Source organism: Psammomys obesus, unplaced genomic scaffold (genome assembly GCF_907164565.1).
Source record: "Psammomys obesus unplaced genomic scaffold, mPsaObe1.curated_primary_1811, whole genome shotgun sequence".
Lineage (NCBI taxonomy): Eukaryota > Metazoa > Chordata > Mammalia > Rodentia > Muridae > Psammomys > Psammomys obesus.
Window position 1 is genome coordinate 8,403,652 of NW_026591598.1, and position 19,208 is coordinate 8,422,859.

At 43.2% G+C, this 19,208-nt stretch overlaps 1 protein-coding gene across 2 annotated transcripts in view; it reads right to left on the reverse strand.

Annotated features, from left to right (window-relative positions):
• The window catches only part of Kpna6 (karyopherin subunit alpha 6), a 30,869-nt gene that overhangs the window by 4,277 nt on the left and 7,384 nt on the right, over positions 1 to 19,208 (reverse strand). For both annotated transcript variants that reach the window (XM_055610986.1, XM_055610987.1), the window contains 12 exons: positions 12,733 to 12,866; positions 9,931 to 10,023; positions 9,474 to 9,573; positions 7,797 to 7,891; positions 6,799 to 6,930; positions 6,201 to 6,289; positions 5,649 to 5,748; positions 5,205 to 5,368; positions 4,816 to 4,894; positions 3,107 to 3,232; positions 2,518 to 2,645; positions 1,061 to 1,239 (listed from right to left, as the gene is read on the reverse strand). In XM_055610986.1, coding sequence (XP_055466961.1) covers positions 1,061 to 1,239; positions 2,518 to 2,645; positions 3,107 to 3,232; positions 4,816 to 4,894; positions 5,205 to 5,368; positions 5,649 to 5,748; positions 6,201 to 6,289; positions 6,799 to 6,930; positions 7,797 to 7,891; positions 9,474 to 9,573; positions 9,931 to 10,023; positions 12,733 to 12,866 — 1,419 coding nt within the window. The remainder of the gene's footprint in view (positions 1 to 1,060; positions 1,240 to 2,517; positions 2,646 to 3,106; positions 3,233 to 4,815; positions 4,895 to 5,204; positions 5,369 to 5,648; positions 5,749 to 6,200; positions 6,290 to 6,798; positions 6,931 to 7,796; positions 7,892 to 9,473; positions 9,574 to 9,930; positions 10,024 to 12,732; positions 12,867 to 19,208) is intronic.

The window sequence follows — 19,208 nt, forward strand, 5'->3', positions numbered from 1 at the left end:
TCCTTTTCCTTTCCTGAGATAGAAACTTCCAAACAAAAGTAATAAGATCATACCAGTCCTTGACTTGAAAAAGATGTCAAGATCTCTTCCCCAAATTACAGACATGCAAAAGAAAAGACATCAGAATGCGAGCTAACATTAGAGGCTCTAGGGAGGTAGGGTGATACCTCAGTTTATAAAGTGTGGGCCCTGAAAACATGAGTTTGCTCCCCAGAACCCAAGGCCAGGTATGATGGCAGGCGTTTGTAAATCTAGCAGGGGCTGGGGAGGATAGTCAGGACAAACTATGTGGGGCTTCCTGGTTTACTTGTCAGCCTGGCTTACTGAGAGAGCCCTAGGTCTGAGGGAGTGGGCCTCTCAAAAAAAAAAAAAAAAAAAGTGTACAAGCTCTTGAGGAACAGGTTCTGAGGTTGATCTCTGGCCTACACATACAATTAGAGGTTCTAGTGTGAATTCTTTCTGAGGTGGGTTGGTTAAGGCAATCCAGTATTTTTACAGGAGAGACTGCTGGAGTTAATGTCTTCTAGCTCCTGGCAATAGTTTCAAAGTGCCATGTGTACTTTTGAGGTGGGTAGAGCCGATGAAAAAGAACAACTCTGACCTATTGCTCCTCAGAGGGAAAAGGAACTGGTGGGACAAGGAAACTTAGATACTAATGAATTCTATCCACCTGGCTAGTCAGTCCATGTCAGTTACTCCCAAGAAAGGACTAAGACTCCGTGCATTGTACAGCATGGCTGAACAGGAACTCATCACTGGTCTTTGAAGCACAGACTCAAGGGCTGGTGAGAAGACTCAATGGGTAAAGGTGCTTGCGCCAACCTGACAACCCACATGGTGGAAGGAGACAACTGACACCTTGAGGTTGTCCTCTGGCCTCCATACTCATATGTGCCATATCATGTGTGCCCACATTCATACATGTACCCATAAACACATGAATGGGTAAATAAACGTAACACACACACACACACACAGACCCGACCTTCATAAAATGTGTGAATGTGCTCCAACGTCTTCCCCGCTAGCAGACACATGTGAAGGCAGAGAGAGAACCTACCATAGGCTTCCTCGATGAGGCCGCAGTAGGGGTTGACCCCTGAGCCGCTGCGCTTGCCCTCTTGCTCCCCAAGCCGCAGGATGTTCTCGAGTCCATTGAGGGCCACTTGCACAATCTTTGAATCCATTACAGTCAGCAAGTCACACAGGGGTTTGATGCAGCCCAGTGACACCAGGTACCTGGGACCAGAGATGAAGGAAGCTTTGAATGAACAGGGAACAAGTGCACCAGGTGCTGGGACGGTGGGTCGCGGGCACACCAATGCTCAGCAGTGCACTCTTCCTGAGAAGCCTCCACCTTAGTATCTGTACCTCTCTCCGCCACCAATCTAGTTCCTAATGAACACACCAGAGTCATATTGTCACCTTGGCTACAATATTATCACCCTAGACAACCTCTACAACCCCACTACAACCTCTACCGAGTGGGCTCTACTCAGAATATTCCTTTCTGAGGTTATTAAATTGTAGTAAATTTGTGAAGTTCCCCAGATTTCTGACTCTTGGCTCTTTATGTATAGTGTTTTCTTATCTAACAGGCCTCCTATATAATGCTGTATTTAAAGGTGGCTTCTCTGTGCAGTCCCAGCTAGGCTGGATTCATTACGTTGATCAGGCTGGCTGAATTCACATAGGTTTACTTATCTCTACCTGTAGAGTTATCAGACTTATGTTGTACACCATCATATTCCGCTTATATTTTCCTTTCAGTGCGTAACCCAATGGTTCTTCCTTTCTCCTTTCCTTTAGTATGTATAGATTTTATTCCTTTCAGTAGGTCAATCAGAGGGAAAAACACATCCAATTTCCACCGTTCACCGGGCAGTGGTGGCACACGCCTGTAGTCCCAGCACTCGGGAGGCAGAGGCGGGGGATCTCTGAGTTTGAGGACAGCCTGGCCTACAAAGTGAGTCCTGGACAGCCAAGGCTACACAGAGAAACCCTGTCATGAAAAAACAACCAAAAAAAAAAAAAAAAAAAAAAAAGCAAAGCAAAAGTCAAAAACCAATCTGTACTGTTTCTCCTAAAGTTTACATGATGGAAAGTGGAATAAAGGAGTGTATGTGCAAATTAGACATGGAGGCATGTTCCCATAATCCCAGCACCCAAAAGGCTAAAACAAGAGGATCACAAGCTCCGGGAAAAGAACCTCACCTCAAAAACAAGCAAACAAACAATACTCAAGCCTTAGCTGAGTATAGAGGTGTGTGCACATAGTCCCAGCACTTGGGAGGCAGAGGCAGGATAGGTCAGCCTGTCTCAAGACTCTGTCTCAAGAAAAACCACCACCACCACCAACACAGCAATCTACTCCAGAGTTCAGGGCCACTCAGTAGTTTACCAGTCACTAATACAGTCAGAGGGCAGTTGTCACCATCAAAAGCCACTTCATTACCTGAAAACCATGAACAAAGAAGGACGTGCTCATCACTTCAGATGTGGGGAAAGGAATCATACCTAATTTGCTCAGGGGTTCCTCCTGATGTGGCATTGGTGATAGCCCAGGCTGCTTCTTTCCTTGTACGGAACTCTGCTTTCTGAAGGATTTCGATCAACACAGGGAAGATGTTTGCATCTATGACGGCCTGAAAGAAAAATGAGGAAGGAGGATGGAGAATAGAGGCAGAAAGATAGTTTACGGAGAAAAAGCAAAAGGATCAGGCATGGTGACATATGCTTGTGTAATCCTAATACTTGGAAGGTGGAGATAGAAGGATCAGAAGTTCAAGGTCATTTGAGGCTAGCCTGGCATATAGAAGACACTGTCTCAGAGAAAAAGATAAAGGGCAAAACACCTACAAAGATCATGATTTAGGCTTTTCCCCACTAACCCACCTGCAAGCTCTCCTTTGTTTTTACCAGGGAAGAGACAAGGATTCTTTGGCTAACTGGTAATGCTGACCCCAGTTGTTTTGGTGGTGTGGGCACTGAATCAAGGCTTTGCACACATGAAGCGAATATCCTACCACTGAGTTACACTGCTCGCTCTTTGCCTTAGTTCCGGTTTCTAATGGGAAACAAATACTTTTTTGGGACACACATCTACCTGTATTTGAGCCCTGTTGCCAGCAGTGATGTTCGAAATGGTCCAGCAAGCTTCCTTCCTGATTGACTCCTTAGAGCTGCTCAGCAGGTGGAGGAGGCAAGGGAGGGCTGAACAGTTAAGAATGACCTAGAACACAAAAGCACAAGAAACATAATAAAATTGAGTATTTAGTTAATCACATTAAAAATAGAAGACACCATAAACAGTGCAAAACAAACCTGCAGAACTGAAGAACGTACTTGCAAAACAGGTATTGGTAAGAGTTATTATCCAGCATATATGAAGAACTCCTGCTCTAAGCAACCCAACTAAAAGTGAGCAAAGAGCTTGAAAAAGACATTTCTCCAAAAAAGATACATAGATTATCAATTAGCACACAAAATAGGCTCAACACTACTAATCAATAGAGAAACAAAAATCAAATCATGAGACACTTTATACTCATTAGGATGGCCGTTACAAAAATGACCGAGGGGCTGGAGAAATGACTCAGCAGTTAAGAGCTCTTCTGGGGGTCCTGATTCCCAGCAACCACATGGTGCTCATAGAGATCTACACTGGGATCTTATGCTCTCTTCTGGCATAAGGCGTATATGCAGATAGAGCACTCATTATATGCTAAAAAAAAAAAAAAAAAAAAAAAAAAAAAAAAAAAAAAAAAAAAAAAACAAAAAAAAAAAAAAAAAAAAAAAAAAAAAAAAAAAAAAAAAAAAAAAGACAGAAAATGAGCTATCCTGGAAAGAGAGGGAGAACCTGGAACAAGGCACAGTGTTGGTAGGCTTAAAATGACCCAGCAGCTAAACGCATAAAATTAGCATAAATTACCATGTTATCTAAGCTCTTTTGCAAATACATGACCAAAAGAAATGAAAGCAGAGACTTAGTTGGAGCATACCATGGTCCAGAGCAGCATTACTCACAGTAGCTAAGAAGTGGAACCTTGAAGGAATTATGTTAACTAAGCCAGATGGAAGGGACAAATATGATGTGACTCCATTAATAATGAAGGGTCTGGAGCAGGAGAAACTAGAGGACACACTAACTCATGGAGAATAAACCACAAAAAGGAGTTCTAACTTCTGAACAATGGCAGCTTCCTGAGCCCTCTTACTTCATCTTACATTTACGTGTTCATGTGTGTGCAGGGCGCACACTACTTTACTCTTCTGAGACATGACCTTGTACTGCTCAGGCTGGTCTCAAAGTCCTGGGCTCCGGTGCTCCTTCCCACTTCAGCCTCCTCAGTAGATGCACCACTCTGCTGCTGGTTTGTAGGAATTATTATTCACACTTTTTTTTTTTGAGAGGGTTTCATGTAGTTGAGGATGGGCCTGAACTAGGTGACCCTTCTGCCTCTACCCACTAAGTGCTACTATGTCCCACATGGCTTGAAAGGTTAACGTGCGATTACCACGAGGTGATGCCTATCATCCCCTAAAGGTCTACAAGTATTGGTGGGTCCCAAGGCTTTCAGTGTCTCCTTAGCTTTCTTTTCACAAGTGCCGTCAGGACGACTTGTTTCTAATTTGTTTAGATAAGAAGGAACAGTGAGAACCGAGATTGCCGGTGCTCACACTGCTTTATTTAAAGCCATGCTTTCTCTGCTAGCTCATGCAGCCTCCGCCATGGAGGAAGACTCTGTCCACAGGCAGCTGTCTACAATGTGCTCCCACAGCTGAGCTACAAACTTGCGCCCTCTTCTTCCTTACCTGGGTCTGGATGTCATCCCCAGTGACAATATTACCCACAGCCCTCAAGGCAGGAGACGCCACTTTGTAGTCATTGTGCCTACAGAGGAAGAAGAGCTGTCAGTGCAGCAGCAGCACGTCACGTCAGCCCTGCTGAGAACCAACGCTGCAGCATCTTTCCCGCTCCAGACTTCGCGTGGGAGCAGTCTGCTGTGTGTAGCATTTTTGTTTTGTGAGACAGTCACACACTGCAGCCCAGGCTGTCCTTGAATTTGTTATTCTCCTGCCTCTTGCTCCCAAATGCTGGGATTACAGCTGCACCACCACACCCTGCTTTGGGTGGAGCTCTTTGAACTTGATAAACTAAGGAAACTTTTACCCCCTTGAACTGAAACCATGAAACCACTCACATCAGAAGTTCTACCAATCTCCGGCAGACTCCAGAGTCTATGACTGCCTGGATCTTCTCATTGGGGCCATCGGACAGGTAAGAGAGGGCCCAGCAAGCATCTGCCAGCAAGTCTGAGTCACTGCTGAAGAGTAGGCGGGACAATACAGGCAGACAAGGAGAGACCTGTTGGAAGCAGAGTAAGGACTGATAGCAGGGCTACACCAACTGTATCACTAAGCCTCTCATTGCCTCTCCTTCCCAGCATGTAATTCTAGACCCGGGAATGCCATCAAACCTGCAGGCCCCCCTTTTTACTCTCCTACCCTAAGGTACACAACATCAACTACTACACTGACAATTGTCTTTTAGTTTCACATGATTTGAGACTCTCAGGGGTCTTCCCAAAACTTAAAAAGAAATCCTATGAGGGAATCTAGTCTCACGGTTAGTAAGTAGCTCTCACCTTTGCGAATTCTGGAGGAGGGTTCTTTCCTCGGCAGAGGTTTGACAGGGCCCAGACTGCATTCCGTGTCATTGTCAGTCTTGTGGACTTAGTAAGGAGTCTGTAAACAACGAAGCCATAATCTGAGTACTAATGTGCTAGCACAGGGCTGTTACCAATAAACCCTAGAGACTAAGCCAGACCCCTAAGACTTTTTTGTTCTTGAAAAAGGGTCACTGGAAAGTCCTGGCTGGTCTGAAACTTGCTTTGTAGACTAGACTGGCCTCCCAAGTGCTCGGATTAAAGGCCTGCACCACCACACTGGGCCTTATTATCTTTTTTGTTTTATGTTGACAGGGTTTTTCTGTAGAGCCTTGGTCATCCCAGAACTCGCTCTATATGACTTTGAACTCAGAAATCTGCCTGCCTTCATCTCCAGAGTGCTGGGACTAAAGGTGTGTGCCACCGCTGCCGGGCCAAGGGCTTTATCTTAAGGGATCAAGTAACCTTCCAGGAATGCACTGCCACTAGCAACCCTAGTTGCCCCAGGTGCAAACGATGACAATTACTCACGTTAACAAAGGGTTAAGGATGGAACAATTCAAGACGTAATCTCTGCAAACCGAACTGTCTCCAGCTATGTTTCCCAGAGCCCAGACTGCCTGAAAAGGGAGGATGGAACTGTCATCCACGGAGCCTGGCAGTTTGTGACTACTTATTATCAGTGCTACAAGGTACTTCATCAGGGCGAGGACAGTGTTAGAGCAGGATAGCAAGCTCAGGTGATCTCCCTGCTGGAGATCCAGATCACAGGGTCTAGAATTATTCTTGCTGAGCACTTATTGTGGAAGAGCTTTTCCCCAGGATGCCTGGTTCAGTGGGGAGGACAGGCTGCCACCTGAACTGAAGCCAGACACCAAACTATCACCGGATCATCCCTTCCATTAAAACGAAAGAGAACACAAAGTGTTGAGCCCCTCTCTACCATGGACCAGGTCTACATGAGGTAAAGGAGAAAAGACTCTCACCACTCTCCATTTCTAAGTATCACAGGCTTTTCAAAACTGGGAGATCAAGCCTTCTCCATTTCTCCATACTTCTCCAAAAATGCATTAAATTTTTTCATTGGACTGTCAGTATCCCATGAAAACAATCAAATCTTGAGCATTACCTGTTCTTGTACATCTTCAAAGTCTGAGTTAAGTAGCTCTATAAAAATAGGGACAGCTCCTGCTTCAATGACAATTTTGGTCTGCTGAGAGGTTCCAGAGGCAATGTTTGTTAGAGCCCAGGCAGCTTCAAACTGAAAGTGAGATTATGCCACAACTGAGGTCATTCTGGACCGAGCAGCCATCACCTACCAGCTGCCTCAAACAGTCAATCTCTAGCACAGAAAGAAGCCAAAACCAAGCAGTGATGTGCACAAAGCACATGCGAAAGCAGATGGACTTTAATGATCCAGGAGTCCAGAACTGTGACTATGACACCTATGGCTTCCTGTCTTATTTCCTAAGCCAGTTCTTTCATCTCTTAAACGAGCATAAGAGTGGTGGTGTGTTCCCTCCTCTCCACTTCTCCTCTTAGTCTGGCCTTCAGCTTTTGCTTCTGTCCCCTATGTGCTGGAACTACAGGCACGAGCCAGCACACCTGGTAGAGATGACTCTCATCCTACTCTCTGCGGTGGTCCTGACAAGTTCTGATGGACTTGCTCATGACCTGTCTCTGGAGAACAGACTCAGGCTCGCTGAATAATCAGTAGCAGATCACCTAAATGAGAGGTGTACTAGATCCCCTGATAATGTCAGAGAGATAATGTCATGTTCTCCCTCTACCATGTGTGTCCTGGGTCACACTTTCAGGCTTGATGGGAGAATGCCTAAATCTGATGAGCCATTTCACTTGCCCTGAGATTTCTTTCTTTCCCTCAAAAGGACACTTACTGTGTGGACCAGGTTGGCCTCAAACTCAGGTTTTTTTCCTTTGCTAGTTGCAATGGCTGTGCTACCACACAAAGTCCTGAAACTATTTTTAAGAAAGGTACTTTAAAATTGACAATTTCCCTTAAAGTTTCCTCATATTATTCTCCCATTTCCTTCAGCTATGCCTGCAGATACAACCCACTGTCATGTGAGGAGCTCTATCCAGCCATTCAGGTTTTAGAGCTTTTACCTGTAATGTACAATTCTCATTCCTCTTCAGAAACTCCACAAAGCGATCAACTACTCCTGGAGTGTTAATAACTTCATCTATTGGAGGACTTGGCTCTGGAGGAAGACAGGAAAGACATGAAAAGTCAGAAGCTTTGACTGTTCCACTCACACTCCCAGATGCTTCTGACCACTCTTATGAACATTCCAAAACTGCCCCTTGTTCATATACAAACTGTGTAATACCCTTGGCATATTACAAGTATAAGGAAATCCTAATTTATAAATGCTCACCTGTGCCTTGCTAAATGTAATCACAACAGAAAAGGAGAAAAAAGACCAAAGAACGAGCAACCTTAGTCTATACATTTCCCTTCTTTTTTTTTTTTTTACTTTTTTTTTTTTACATTTCCCTTCTAACAACACTGTTGACCTTGCCAGGCAGTAGTGACACACAACTTTAATCCCAGCATGTGGGAGGCAGAGGCAGGCAGATCCTAAGTGAGGCGAGCCTGGTCTGCAGAGTAAGTTCCAGGACAGCCAGGGCTACACAGAAAACCCTGTCTCAAAAAGCAAAATAAATAAATAAATAAATAAAAAATAAAAAGGAGGAAGAGGAGAAGAAGAAATATTCTTGGGAGGAATATTTAGTATACTTAAAGGAAAAACTACTTTTGCTATCATGTACCGTATTTTCAGGACTGAAAACCAAATGCTGAGCCTTGCATATCTAATACATCATATTTTTATGAGCCACTGTATGTACCACACAGTTCTAGAGGAGTGAATAAAGCCCAAAGTCCCTGTACTCACAGAATCTACTACAGAAAAGAGAGGCAGGCTGGTAGGAGTGGCAGCAAATACAGTCTGCCTGTCTTTGTGTTTTCAGGCTGGGTCTCACTCACATAGATCTGCCTGCTTCTGACTCTTCAGTGCTGGGATTAAAGGTGTGCACCAATGCCTGGCTGTAAACCCAGAGCAGGGGTTGGGGTGAGGCAGAAGGATCTTGAATTCAAGAACCAGACTATCTTAAAAAGAAAAGAAAAGAAAAGAAAAAGTTCTATCTGCAGACTCTCCTCTCTTCCTATTATTCTGTAAACAATATAACAGACAGGGGTCAGATCAGGCTTCACTAAGGAGTAACTGGGGGCTGCAGAGACAGCTCCAGCTAGTTGTCTGTCCAGGCTCAGAGCATATGTTGCTTTTGAGGAGTTCTGTTCTCAGCACCTAGTCATTCCAAGTGGCTCAAAAGAGATTATAACTCCAACTGCAGAGGACCTGACATCCTCTTCTGGCCTCTGCGGGCACATAGACTCATGTGATATACACACATAATTAAAAACTCTTTAAAAACCCAGTAGCTCACACCTTTAATCCCAGCACTCAGGGAGACAGAGGCAGGCAGCTCTCTGAGTTCAAGGACAGCCTGTCTACAAACTGAGCCCAGAACAGCCAAGGCTACACAGAGAAACTCTGTCTCACAAAACCAAAAGATAGCTGACGGAGGTGCTGATATATTTTTGGGACAAGAGGATATTAGAAGAGGGAATATTAAGTATAAAAGTGGGAATGTACCTGATTTATTCAAAGAAAACTGGCCAGGAAGGCTACAGTTGGATGAGCAATGTGTAATAGTTAAATAATAGAGACAAGAGGCTAAATTATATAACCCCTCTCAGTGAAGGACCAGGCTCTATACCTTTGGAGAGGAGTTTCCGGAATTTCTGTGTGGTTGCTAACTGCAAGTCAGAATCATCAGAAAAGAGCATCTCCACCATCTCTCTTGTGATCACACTCTCCTAGAATATAAAACACGTTTATGACCTTGTGGGTCAATAATAAAGCCAGATGAAAGCACACAATCCTGCAAGGTATCTTGCTTCTTAAGATCCTAGAGTAAGAGAATGGCACAATAGATCCAGAAAGAGGGCTTATCTAATCCATGTCTGCTTCAAGATACAGTATCTGAATGTAATCTGTGATGCAACTTCCCTAGACATTTCTTCAGGGACTTGCATCAGAGGTGATTCCTTGCTGATTAAGTTGTCTGTCCACGAAGTTTAAAGAAGCGCTTAACATGACTGCAAAGATCCGAGATGGGACGACCCTCTGATTGCTGCTGAGAGCAGCTGTGACCATGCCTTTGAAGGGCTTACCCCAGTTGTAGAGCTCACGTAGGAATCCATCAGCAGACTATCAAACATGGCAGCTTCTTCATTAATCAGCTCCACATTTCTCCTTTTAAAAAGCTGAAAAGTAAAATGAGGAGACAGAGGGTAACACTACTCACAAATTGAATAGCCCGAAGCTAGATTATGATATGATGACAAGGAAATATTAGCATGAGGAAAATGATGCCAAACTTTAGCAGACACAAGCCATTCAACAGCTTTATTTGCTATGTCACATCAATTCACATATAAAAATTATTTCAAAACAGCTTTGCATTCTGTATAAATACTGAGGGATATGAAAAACTTTAAAAGGAAGAAATAAGGGCAGTGGTGGTCCATCCCTTTAATCCCAGGAGGCAGAGGCAGGCAGATCACTGAGGCCAGCCTGGTCTACAGAGTGAATTCCAGGAAGAAGAAAACAACGCGGCAAAAGCAGGTTACATGACTGAACTCAGATTTGAGCAACACATCTGGCCATGCATGAGTGGTGACAATGGTAAGACTGATCAGTCTCTGACCTAGGCACCTTTTTTTTTTTTTTTTTTAAGACACAGTTTCTCTCTGTAATAGCCCTGGTTGTCCTGGACCTCACTTTGTAGACTAAACTCACACAGTTCCACCTGCTTCTGCCTCCTGAGTGCTGGAATTAAAGATGTGCCCCCACTATGGGGCCTGCCCCAGGCACATTTAACACAGAACAGTCTCAAAAGAGCAAAAAGCTAGAGACGTTGCTAACTGTTGCTCTTGAAGGGGACCTGGGTTTGGTTCCTAGCTGGAAACTCTCCATTTCCAGGGAATTCAGTGTCCTCTTCTTACCTCCGCAAAGAGCCGGCACAGACAAGGTACATTTACATACACAAAACATTCACATACACGAAAAGTGCTTTTTTGTTCTGTTTTTGAGACATCATCGTTCTCTGTAGCCCTGGCTGTCCTGAAACCCTAACTCTTAAAACATAAGTCAGCCCAGAGGGACAGCTAAGCCTCTTATGGCCAAATACCGACTACAGTGTGTGCAGTACGAAGACAAAGGCACAAGGGTGCTGGCAGAGGGAAGTGTCATTTTCCTTCACTGGTGTGGCTACTGATGTTATCTAGGTGCCATTCAATAACCTTCATGCATGCTCCTGCAAACAACCCAAGTTAAACTCAGTGGGTTACAAAAAAGAAAAAAGAAAAGAAAAGAAAAAAAGACATGAAAGTAGGAGGGTTTACTGAGAAGTAAGGGACTCAGTAGGATTGGGATAAGAGACAGTAATGGAGTATAATTATGATCAAGTACATTACATACATATATGAAATTATCAGAATAATTTTATTTGGTTTTATTTATTTTGTATACAATGTTCTGCCTGTATACCAGAAGAAAGTACCAGAGATCTGCCTGCCTCTGCCTCCTGAGTGCTGGAATTAAAGGTGTGCACAACCACTTCCCAGCAAGAACAAATTTTTAAAGTGTTTAGATTAAAAAAAAAAAAAAAGTACATGTATGTGTGTATGTGCCTGCATGAGTTCAGGTATAGCACATGCATGAAGGAGCACACAGAGGCCAGAGGAGTGCATCAGATCTCTTAGAACTAGAGTCAAGCATGGCTGCAAACCAACACGTAGGTGCTAGAGACTGAACCTGGGTCCTCTTCAAGAGCAGTAAGCACGCTTGACACCTGAGCCATCTCTCCAGCCCCAAATTTATGTTAAAAGATGAACAAAAAAGGAGCTAAGAGATGATCCAGTGGGTAAAGCACTCGCTGAACAAACACGAGGACCTGAGACTGAGTTTCTGGCACGCATGTAACCCCAGTGCTGCTACAGGAAGATGGGAGGCAGCAAGGGGCTGGCATGTGCAACAGTAACAACACAAAACCAACCAACCAGGGAGACCCAGTCTCAAAGGAGATGGAGGGTGAGACTGACACTCGGAGGCTGTTTTCTGATTTCCACATGCATACCACATACAAACACACGCACCTCAACCAGGCAAACAAATAAAACCACAAGTTTAAGGCCAGCCTGGTCTACAAAGTAATTCCAGGACAGCCAAGGCTACACAGAGAAACCCTGTCTGGAAAAACAAAATAAAACAACAACAACAACAAGATGATGCTTGGGTTGGTTTAATTTTTGGAAAGGGGATAGAAATTAGTTTTTCCTTTCTCAAAGTTTCCAACATTCGCCAGGGAGAAGGATTTGCAAGTAAAGTGCTTGCAAAGTTCAGATTCCCAGCACCTACATCTAAGTGAGGTGTAGCAGCGCACACCTATAGTCCCAGTACTTAGGAGGCAGGGTCTCTGCAGCTCACTGGCTACTCAAGGCCATCAGTGGGCAGCAGGTTCAGTGATGGACCCTGACTAAAAAAGTTGACATGGACAACAACTGGGAAAGACTGTAACATCAATTTCTGGCCACCATGTGCACATATGTGTGTGCGCGCGACACACACACACACACACCCCAAGCAAACAAATTGAATGACCAGCCTGCTAAGTAGGCTACATTTCCGTGTATCAGCAGTTCTCAACTTGTCAGTCGAGACCCTTTCGGGGGTAGAGGTTGCCTAAGAACATCAGAAAACACAGATATTTACATTATGATTCACAAAATAACAGTAGCAAAATAACAGTTATGAAGTAGCAATAAAATAATTTATGGCTGGGAGGGTCACCACAACATGAGGAGCTATATTAAAGATCGCAGCATCAGGAAGGTTGAGGACCACTGCCTTAGACAGAAGGATGAAGTGTAGCTGCAGAAGCTGGGTGTTTGAGAACACTCCAGTTAACTTACTTGCTGTTCCCGCTTCTGTTTCCGAAGCTGAATGCCCTCTTCCTCCCTTCTTCTTCTCATTTCCTCAGGGTTTAAGGCATTGTTCTTATAGCTCTTCATTCGATAATTGTCTTTCCCTGGGCTTGCCATGGTCTCTATAAGGGAAGATATTGCCAGACTTGTGAGAACAGCATTTTCTTGTCACACATGAACAAAATTAAAATATCTATAAAGAGAAAGAATAGGAAGATGGCAAACAACTCCTGACCTGAAAAGAAATGAAATGAAAAAGCAGAGAAAGTGCCTCTAGCTGTGTCTCTAGGAGTGCCTTAGAGATCCATTTGGCAAAGTCCACACAGATTTATTACCTTAAGGGGGAGGGGAGGAAGGCATGGTAGCCCTGGAGAGGTGGCTCAGTGGTTAAGATCATTTGCTGCTCTTGCAGAGAACCCAGGTTCAATTCCCAGAACCCATATGGTGACTGATAACTGACTGTAACTCCAGTTCCAAGGGATCCAGTACCATCTTCTAACCTCTGAATGTACCGGACACATAAAGTAAAACTAAACAAATCTAAAACAAAAATCACAACAAAAACCAACCAAACAAAAAACTAACAAGAGAAACTGGAGAGATGAGTGATTCACTGGTTAAGAGCATGTGCTGCTCTTGTGGAGGATCCAGGCTCAGTTCCCAGCACCCACATGATAGCACATAACCATAAGTCCAGTTCCAGGGCATATGATGCCTCTTCTGATGCTCCAGGTTCCTGTACACAGATGGAGCATCAAGTATATATAAACACATATACCTTAAAAATAAAAATAAAAAAATAAACAAGAGAACAAGCTATTAAGATGGTCCAGAAGGTAATGGTTCTTGCTACCAAAACTAATGACCTAATTCTATCCCCAGGATTCACACAGTTGAAGGATAGGCTCAAACTTCTGCAAACTGTCCTCTGACTTCTACACACACACACACACACACACACAGTCATAAGGACCTACAGTGGCCTCTCTGGGTCCCTGAGCAGGCAGAGGTGAGACTACTAACGGCAAGCCCCTGTGGAATGCTGTCCTCTATTACCTGACACATAGTTTTTCATGGCTAAGCCTGTGCTGTCCCAGAGGCTGTACTCTCCTTTGAGCACAGTTGACAGTTAAACTGAAATAGGAACCACATTGCTTCTTTAGTTACCATGGTGATAAGTAACTATCACAAATATCTACTTATGACTTCACTGGAGAAGCAGGCAAGAAAGAATAGAAGGATGAACATCTGCAGAAGCACAAGAGAAAACCCCTGTTCCTAAAGACGCCTCCCCCTTAAAGACAGCACTTCATCTGTTCCCTCCTGCTTATGTGATCCCTACCTCATCAGTTACACCTGATTTTTAGGAACCATTTTCAGAATGCAATTTTTTTTTCCTTTACAGCAAATTCTCTCTGTAGACCAAAGTCCAAGCAACAACAAATCTAAAGTTAATGCATGAGCCAACACCTACAACATTAGAATAATCAAAATATTCCCTAAGTACAAAGTTAGTTATAGTATTGAGACTTGAATAGCACCAAACATTCAAAGATGTTCTTCTAAAACTCACTTGGTTTACTGTCTGGTAAGATAAAATAACTAGACTGGCCTAAACTGTGTCTCTTCTGGCCAGTCTACCTAGTTATTACTATGAATGAATGAATATATGGTTGGCAGCAAAAATTTGGTATTATAGGCAGGCAGCGCTCTGTGAGGCCCTGTCTCAAAAAGAAGGGTCTGGTGGGGATTGAACGCTGAGAGGGAGAAAAAGGGAACTACAAATGCAAAGATGGAAAGACAAAACATTTAAAAGTTTATGAAACATAAAAATAACTACAATTTCCAGGCATGGTATGACACACGTCTTTAATCTCAGCACTCAGGAAGCAGGGGCAGGTGGATCTCTGAATTTCACAACAGTCTGGAGAGATGGCACAGTGGTTAAGAGCACTGACTGTTCAGAGGTCCTGAATTCAATTCCCAGCAACCACATGGTGGCTCCCAACCATCTATATATAATGAGATCTGGTGCCCTCTTCTGGTGTGCAGGCACACATGCAGGCAGAACAGTGTATACATCATAAATAAATCTTTAAAAAAATGTATACACACATACACATTCATACCATTGATAAAAATATTAGCCAAGTATGGTGGCTCTGTGCTAGAGAGATGGTTCAGAGGTTAAGAGCACTGGTTGTTCTTCCAGAGGTCCTGAGTTCAATTCCAGCAACCACTTGGTGGCTCACAATCATCTATAATGAGACCTGGTGTCCTCTTCTGGTGTGCAGGTGTAAATGCAGACAGAACATTGTATACATTATAAATAAATAAATCTTAAAAAAACAAAAAAACAAGTATGGTGCTTCATGCTACCTGTAATTCCAGCATTTAGGAATGAGACAATAGCAATACCACAAATTTTAGGCCAGTTTAGGCTAAATAATGAATTCCAGAATAGACTGAGCTACAGTTTAGAAATAAACAACTGAAAGGGAAACAAAAATAATGAACGAAACATCTGTGTTTGTGGATTATAAGAATTAATATTGTCAAAACGTCCCCACTCTATACCCAGTGCAACTGCCATGAAGCCCTTGTGCCTGCGCAATCTTCCTCCATGCTCTGGGGGTCTGAACTCAGGTCCTCACACTTGTACAGCAAGTGCTGCACCTACTGGACTGTGTCTCCAGCCTCCTTTTCAGTTTCTTCAAGTGTCCCTTGAAACATGGAAGCTTAAATTTTAAATCTAATTTATACCTATGTATTTTTGTTGTTGCTGCTGCTTATTTTGTCTTGCATGTTTGATTTATGCTGGTTAATGAGTAGGTGTGTGTACCTGCATGTCTATTACCATTTGTCTCATTAAGACACACAACATCTCACATGTAGCTCATGCAAGCTTCTAATTTACCACCCAGCACTTAGGAGGTGGACCCGCTGCCTCAGGTTCCCAAGTGCTGGAATTAAGGTATATACCACCAAGCTGGCCTCACAAGTCCTTTCTTAACAAATTTATCTTTTTTGGATAATCATCAAGCCTTCAATGCTTGATGATTTTGTAATTATTAGACCAATTAGCCTGCAGTATACAGCAAGTTCCTTTCTTGTGCTGGATCACTTTTCAGTTCCTGCTAGGAGGGCACTCTTATTAGGCACTGTGTCGGGCAAGGATCACAATGCCTGTGCCAAGCTCCTATCTGGCCCAATCATCACAGCTAGCTGCTGAAGTGGTCTTCTTGAGAGGTCAGTCAGGATGATTTCTCTAGTTAGAGTGAACAAGATTCACCTACTAAACCCAGACTGAAAAGATCTTCAAGATCTTCCATTTAAAAAGTGTTTTTAGGAGCTGGAGAGATGGATCAGAGGTTTAGCGCTCATACTGCTCTTGCACAGGCCCTGGGTTTGTTCCCAATGCCCACAGCAGGTGGCACTGTATCACCTGTGACTTCAGTTCCAAGAGGCCTTCTTTTGGCCTCTGTGGGCACTGTATGCAGGGAGCCCACTTATATACATGCAGGTAAAACATTCACACACATAAAATCTTTTCAATCTCCCCCAAATCAACTTCTCATCTTTTGGGTTTTTCGAGACAGGGTCTCATGTAGCATAGGCTAGCCTTAAACTTAGAAAAGTCCAGGTTGGCCTTGAGTTCCTGATTCTCTGGTTTCTATCCCTGGGATCACACACACAATTTAACACCACAACCATTTTTAATGTCTAATCTTCTGAAAGAGGTGTTCCCCTTGAAAACTTATATTTGACTGGTGATGATTTATGTAGTATCTGCTTAACTCAAGTTCATGTAAAAACCTCATTTTATTTTACTGTTATTTTATGTGTATAGATGCTTTCCCTGAATGTGTGTCCATGCCCCATGCTTGGTACCTATCAAGGCCAGAAAACAGTGAAAATGAAAATGAAATTACAGATGCCTGTTAGCTGCCATGAAGATGGCAGAACTAAACCTGGATCCTCCGTAGAATAACAAGCACTCTTAATATTCATGCCACCTCTCCTGCCCCGCCAAACTTTATCCTTTAGGATTCTATCTGTGTGTATACAGGCGAGTGTACCGTGTGCACATGTGGAGGTCAGAGGACAAATTCAGAGCTAGTTCTTCCTTTCTACCTTTACATGGGTTCCAGTCAGCAGGCTTTTATACCAAGTGGATTTATGGCCTGAGCCATCTTGATAATCTTTCTTTAGTAGTTCAAAAGCAGCACTGTCACCAGCTCACAAAACAAAAACAAAATCTATACCACAAAATTATGTGAACAGATGGTTGTGACTAGAGGTTTCTCTTGAGTGCTAGATCTCAAAATGAAATGGCAAAAGTTAACGTGAGGATTCAATTCCTGCTGGCTGCCTTGAACTCAGAGATTCATCTGCCTCTGCCTCTGCCTCGTGGGTGCTAGGATTATGTCACTAACACCAGCCTCTGTCATTCACATTTGTGAGTTCTTTACAGGTTTATTGAATTTTGGTAATTATTTTTAACAAAGTTAATGGGTGGGGGAGGGAACTGTCACATGCACACACACTAAATGTCATTAAAAAAAGATATATTCAGGGCTGGAAAGATGGCTCAGAGGTTAAGAGCACTGGTTGTTCTTCAAAAGGGTCCTGAGTTCAATTCCCAGCAACCACATGGTGGCTCACAACCATCTATAATGAGATCTGGTGCCCTCTTCTGGCCCGCAGATGTACATGTAGGCAGAACACTGTATACATAATAAATCTTTAAAAAGGGGCTGGAGAGATGGCTTAGTGGTTAAGAGCACTGGCTATTCTAACAGAGGACCAAGGTTTAATTCACAGCACCCACATGGTGGCTCACAATCATCTGTGATTTCAAGGACTATGTAAAGAATCTCCAACACAGCAGGTCAAGGTGCTCACTAACAAGCCTGACACCAAGTCAAACTGAGTTCAATCCTGAAGAATGTACACTGTGGAAGGGAGACTTCTGACCTTCACATGTGTGCCAGGGCACACCTATTCGAATGCACATATAAACAAATGTAATTTCTAGGATTTTACTTCAGTCCACCGGAAATACTTACATACAAAGGAGAAAAACGAGTGGGATGCGGCATAGACAAGCATAAATGTCATAAAACTAGAAAACCAACAGAAAATGCTAGCACGTTGACCTGCATACTAGGATTTTAGAAGTCCCTGAGATGAAGAGAACAAGATCAGGTCTGACATACTGACACAACACAGCTAACAAAGGGGAGCTAACCTAGAACTGTGGTTCTCAACAGAGGTGTGGCCATCAAAAAGCACACATTTCTGACAGTCTTAGGAACTCCCAAGCATAAATAAACCTCCACGATTTACAAAGTGTTTTGTCTTGGTTTGTGTTTTGATATAAAGAGTGCCCGTATATGGTCCAGGCCTGCCTTCAACTCATGATCCTTCTCTGCTCAGTCTCTTCAGTGCTAGGATTACAATCATGTACCACCATGCCCTGCTCACAAAGTATTTTTTTTTTTTTAACAATTCAGCATTTCACCAAATCTTCACTTAACAAACTTAAAATTAGGGGCTGGGGATTTAGCTCAGTGGTAGATGCTTGCCTAGCAAGTGCAAGGCTCTAGGTTCAGTCCTCAGCTCTGAAAAACAAACAAACAAACAAACAAACAACTTAAAATTAGCATCACTGGCTGAAGATGCTGGTCCATGCTTTTAAGCCCAGTTCTGGGGAGGCAGAGGATCTATTTGAGTTTGAGGCTAGCCTGGTCTACATAGTGAGTTTGAGGACTGGTAGGGCTACATAGTGAAACCCTATGTCAAAATTGAAAATAAAAGTATCTCTGCATATCATTTTAAGGAGTCCAAGACTTGGCATGGTTAAATGATGCTATCAAGTTTTAAGAAAAACTTACACAAGACAGGCGTAGCAACTCATGCCTATAATCGCAGCACTCAGGAAGCCAGAGGAAGGTTGGTCTGTGTGAGTTTGAGACCAGCCTGGTCTACAAAGTGAGCCCAGGGCAGCCAGGACCACACAGAGAAACAGTCTGGACAGCCAAGGATACAAGAGAAACACTATCTCAAAGACCAAACCACACAAACCAGAAATCTACACAAAACAACTCAGGAGATACTGAAGTGACAGCATCAAACAATAGAAAAGCAAAAGCAAAAGCAAAAAAAAAAAAAAAAAAAAAAAAAAAGGAATCAAAGATGGGTAAGGTTTTTTGCCCAATGTGTATCAGGCCAGGAGAGGGGGCTTGATACTAATGAGACACTCAAGTTACCAGTGCTTTAGTGTCTCCTCTCAGGTGCCTGAATAAAGCTAGAGAGAGACTTAAAAAAAGAAAGGGGGGGGGGGGGAAGAGGTGTTCTGGTTTACCTGGCTAAAAGTATTATCAGTTAAAAAGGTTCCATTATTTGCAGCCAAAAACAAAGTAGAAAACTTCATTATTCTATCTTAGCACCAACATAAGACA